This window comes from Galeopterus variegatus, unplaced genomic scaffold, assembly GCF_000696425.1.
Source record: "Galeopterus variegatus unplaced genomic scaffold, G_variegatus-3.0.2 Scaffold1637, whole genome shotgun sequence".
NCBI lineage: Eukaryota > Metazoa > Chordata > Mammalia > Dermoptera > Cynocephalidae > Galeopterus > Galeopterus variegatus.
In genome coordinates this window covers 311,223-315,085 of record NW_007727748.1, presented here as the reverse complement: position 1 = coordinate 315,085, position 3,863 = coordinate 311,223, and the positions used below count along the sequence as shown (strand labels likewise).

At 64.9% G+C, this 3,863-nt stretch overlaps 1 protein-coding gene across 1 annotated transcript in view; it reads right to left on the bottom strand.

The window, feature by feature from the left end:
* Positions 1-1,291: 1,291 nt before the first annotated feature.
* The window catches only part of TNFRSF18 (tumor necrosis factor receptor superfamily, member 18), a 3,631-nt gene continuing 1,059 nt past the window's right edge, over positions 1,292-3,863 (bottom strand). The window contains exons 2-5 of the mRNA XM_008578169.1: positions 3,201-3,323; positions 2,162-2,249; positions 1,779-1,981; positions 1,292-1,712 (exon numbers count right to left, since the gene is read on the bottom strand). Of these exons, the coding sequence (XP_008576391.1) occupies positions 1,588-1,712; positions 1,779-1,981; positions 2,162-2,249; positions 3,201-3,323 (539 nt within the window). The 3' untranslated portion in view covers positions 1,292-1,587. The remainder of the gene's footprint in view (positions 1,713-1,778; positions 1,982-2,161; positions 2,250-3,200; positions 3,324-3,863) is intronic.

The following is a 3,863-nucleotide window of genomic DNA, read 5'->3' as shown; positions in this document are numbered from 1 at the left end:
CCGGCCCCTCGCCCCCGCGCTGACGTCTCTGCGCCGCGCCCCACGCGGGCCGCCCACGAGAAGTTTCCGCGCTGAGTCAGCCCGCGGGCCTGCGCCTGGGCACCCACGGGTGCTTTCTGGGGAAAGTCCGGGGCGGCTGCGGGCACGCCGGTGTGCCGCTGAGACGCGTTCCCGTGCCCTGGCTGCTGTCCCCTCCTTTGGGTCCAGCCCGCCCAGAGCCAGCGAACTTCGGTGCCTCCCGGAGCCCGGAGCCCGGGCCCGGGCCCCAGCGGGCACACAGAGGGCGCTCTGTAAAGTCATGAGCATGGCGGAGTCCCCTCCTTGCAGGGGTGGAAGTCGGCTGTCCACCATCTAGCCTGTTACCAGGTGGCCTTTGGGCTCTTCAAATTCTGGGATCCCAACGTCCTCCACCCCCATCAGACTAGATGTGCCCTGTCCAGTCTCTCCCATATGAGCCTGGGGGCTGGGGAGCAGCGGGGGCGACAGATCTCTCTCCTCCGTCTACTTGCTGTGAGCTGGGCCCACCACCCACTGCCCATCCGGAGCTGACCTGTGTGAAGGCAGCTGAGATGGGGGATCATCATGGGGGACTGGAGCTCTGGGCCCCTGGGCGGTGGCCAGGGGTGCGGTGCTCCAGGGTTCTGCAGCAGACTGGTCTCCACTGGCCTGCCTGGCTGCCACTCCCTGGACACTGTGCCAAGGAGTCCTATCAGATCTCACCAAGAGCCAGCGCTGCAGCTGGGCAGGACCCAGGAAGACAGGCAGCAGGACTGGGCCAGAAGAGAGGGCCAGGGACTGAAGCCAGGCCACTCTGAGCTGCCCTGCTCCCACTAGCTAATGTGGAAATTGACCAAGCCTGGGCATGGGACAGAGCGAGGCAAGGGCAGGTGCTCCGAGAGACCAGCAGGCTGTGCGGCCAGAACCCAGAGTCCCCACAGGCATCCAGAGCAGCGGTGGCCCAGAGACCACAGGCCCAGGACACATGCCAGGCAGACAGTCGAGGGGTGGTTGGATACAGAGGCCCAGGGGATGGATGTCTGGCACAGCTTGCCTCCTTCAGGAAGCCTTCTGAGCCTGGTGGTCCCTGCCAAGCACTCGTGCCCAGGACTGCAATGGCCCCCAACTTGTGCCCCACCCCCACCCAGGCTGGGCACTCAGAGGACAGGCCTTGGCTGCCCCCTCCCCTTTGCACCCTATGGAGGAGACCATGGGCACAGGTCATGGAGTTGCCCAAAGTCCAGCCCCGTACTCCCTGTCCTTCACCCCTGTCCTCGGTATATATCCACTCAGATCACTGGACAAGTGTTTATTGAATGCCACCTGCTTCCAGTCCTGGGGATGAGGGGCCCACACACCCCACCCTGGCAGGGCCGGCGAAGGAGGCAGCCACAGCTCTGTCTGTTCTTGCCCCTCTGCATGATCTGGGGGACTCTGCAATGTCATCACCCTAAACCCACTTCCACCGTCGAGGGGAGCGGGGCCGGGCCCAGGGCAGCATGCAGAGCCCTTGCTCCTGAGGGTCGGCCTGGGTGAGCTCCTGCGGAGGGTCTGGCTCAGGGTCTGGCTGTCCCCGAGGATGGCCAGGCCTCACACCCATGGGTCCCCCAGCCGGCCCTTCTCCTCGGCCACTGGATCCCCCCGCTCCTCCTCAGGGAACTGGCAGCTGCAGGCATCATCGACCACGGGCGGCACCTCCAGGAGCAGCTGGGTCTCTGCAGGAGGGCCACGGTCCGCAGGAGGCCAAGGACCCACCTCTCCACCCCCAGGACACAGCTGACCTCGGGGCCACACGTGCTGTCTCCTCAGTTGCCAGATGTGCAGGCCAAGCTGGGCTGCGGTCAGGACAAGGATGCAGGTGGCCACGGCCAGGAGGACGATGGTCAGCCAGCCCTGCGGCTCAGCGGGCAGCAGACCCGGGATGCACACGGCGTTGTGGGTCTTGTTCCCAGGGAACATGGTGAGAAACCCAAACTGGGGGCAGCTGGGACACATGGACACGGAGGCATCAGCCCTCGGCCACCAAAGTGGCCCCACTGTCCTCTGAGCTGTTTGGGGGGTGGTAGGGGACCCTCAGGGGTCGCCACACTGGGAGGTACGGGAGAGGCCTCCCTCAAGGCATGCCTGGACTGCCCAGCCACCAGAAGGCCCAACCAGGACTCACTCTGCCCAAGGTTTGCAGTGGCCCTTGCGGTCTGCAGAGAAGGTTCCCCAGGCACAGTCAACACACTCAAAGCCAAAACTGATCTTCCCTGGGGACAGACAGACAGACAGGCTGTGGAGGTTCCTGGGGTGGCAACGATGGAGTCAAGGCAGTGCAGAGGTCTATCTGGGGTCAGGGTCTGTAGTAGAATGACACCTCCCCCCAACGTCGTCCATTCAACAGAGGTCTCCAGGATAACTAGTTGCCCAAGGGTGCCCGTTCCAGGATGGGCATCTGGGAGTTGGCAGAGTTAGGGGGACCTAGAGGCTGCGAGGCCTGGGGTGGGTGAAGGTTCTCTGGGGGCCATGGGGGAGAAGATGGGAGGAGCTGCCCGCTGGAGGCTGGAAGAGGCCGGGAGCAAGCGAGGCCGAGGCTGGGTCCAGGAGACTGAAGGGCAGAGGGTCCTGGAGAGATGGTGGGGCTGGGTCCCAGCGGAACTCAGGCGCTGCCCAACCCCACACACCCCTCTCAGTTCTCCCTCCCCGGCCCCTGCTACTCAATCTGACCCCTCCCTTCAGGCCAGCAGACTTCCAAGAGGACTTGAGCTGCGCTTTCCAGAAAAGCGGTCCAGACCCCAGACTCCTGGGGACGTAGGGCTGGCTCTATCCATCTGTCCCCATGGAGGTAGCTGGTAGGACCTGGGCCACAGTCACAGCTACAGCCTGAGAGTCAGACAGCCCCGGACACCCCCCACTGGCCCTACTGACCAGCCCTGAGGGGTCATCAGTGCCATGGTTCTAGATGGAGAGAGGGAAGGACTCTCTCAGAGCAGCAGAGCCAATGGGTGCCCTTGAGGATGGCCCGGCCCACCAGGCCCTGCGGTGCCTGGGACACTAGTGCTACTAGCCTGAGAAGGTGCCTGCACCCCCCCACACGAGCACACGCACGCGCACACGCACGCGCACGCACGCACACACATCCGTACAAAACCTGCTTCCCCGGTCAAACCCCCGGCCTGCTCAGGCTTCGTTGCTGCCTCCAGAGACCCCCCGGGACTCACCTTGAGCCCGCACGCCCTGGCCCGGCGGGCAGGGGTGGTGCTCACAGCTGTCGCACTGAGGGTCTCCACAGTGGAATTCAGGCTGGACACACACGCAGTCTGTCTCAGAACAGAGCTTCTCATCTGGGTGCAGACGAGGCAGGCTCTCAGCAGCTGGGCTGAGTCCCTCCCTCTTTAGGGCTGCTCCCGGCCCTCCAGGCGAATAGGGGTGACAGGCCCCCAGCCCCAGCCAGCCCTAGAGGGCCTTGTCCAGCTCATCTGTCCCTCCCAGGGGTCCAGCTCCTCAGCCCACATGGCTTGGCTGCAACACCTCCCCCCAGAAGCTGCTCCCACACAGGGAGGCTGTGACTTTGCACGTGACCAGGAGCTGTCTCTGCTGGACGTGGGAGCCATCTGGGCTTCCCGAGGACTCAGGGTGAAGCTCTGAGGTGTCTCCCATGCCATCTCCATCCCCAGACTCACATTTCAACGGCCCCGACCCGCAGCTGCTGGGCATGGGAGGAAGGGGGTGCTGGGACCCCACACTGGGCAGGATGTGGCCTGGCAGCTGGCCAAGGGCTCACTTCGGCCCACCCAGCAGGACCTGAGACAGCCTTCCTCCAGCTCGGGACCCCAGACCCCTCTTGGAGGCGGCTCCCGCACCCCTCGTCCCCACTCCCCCCA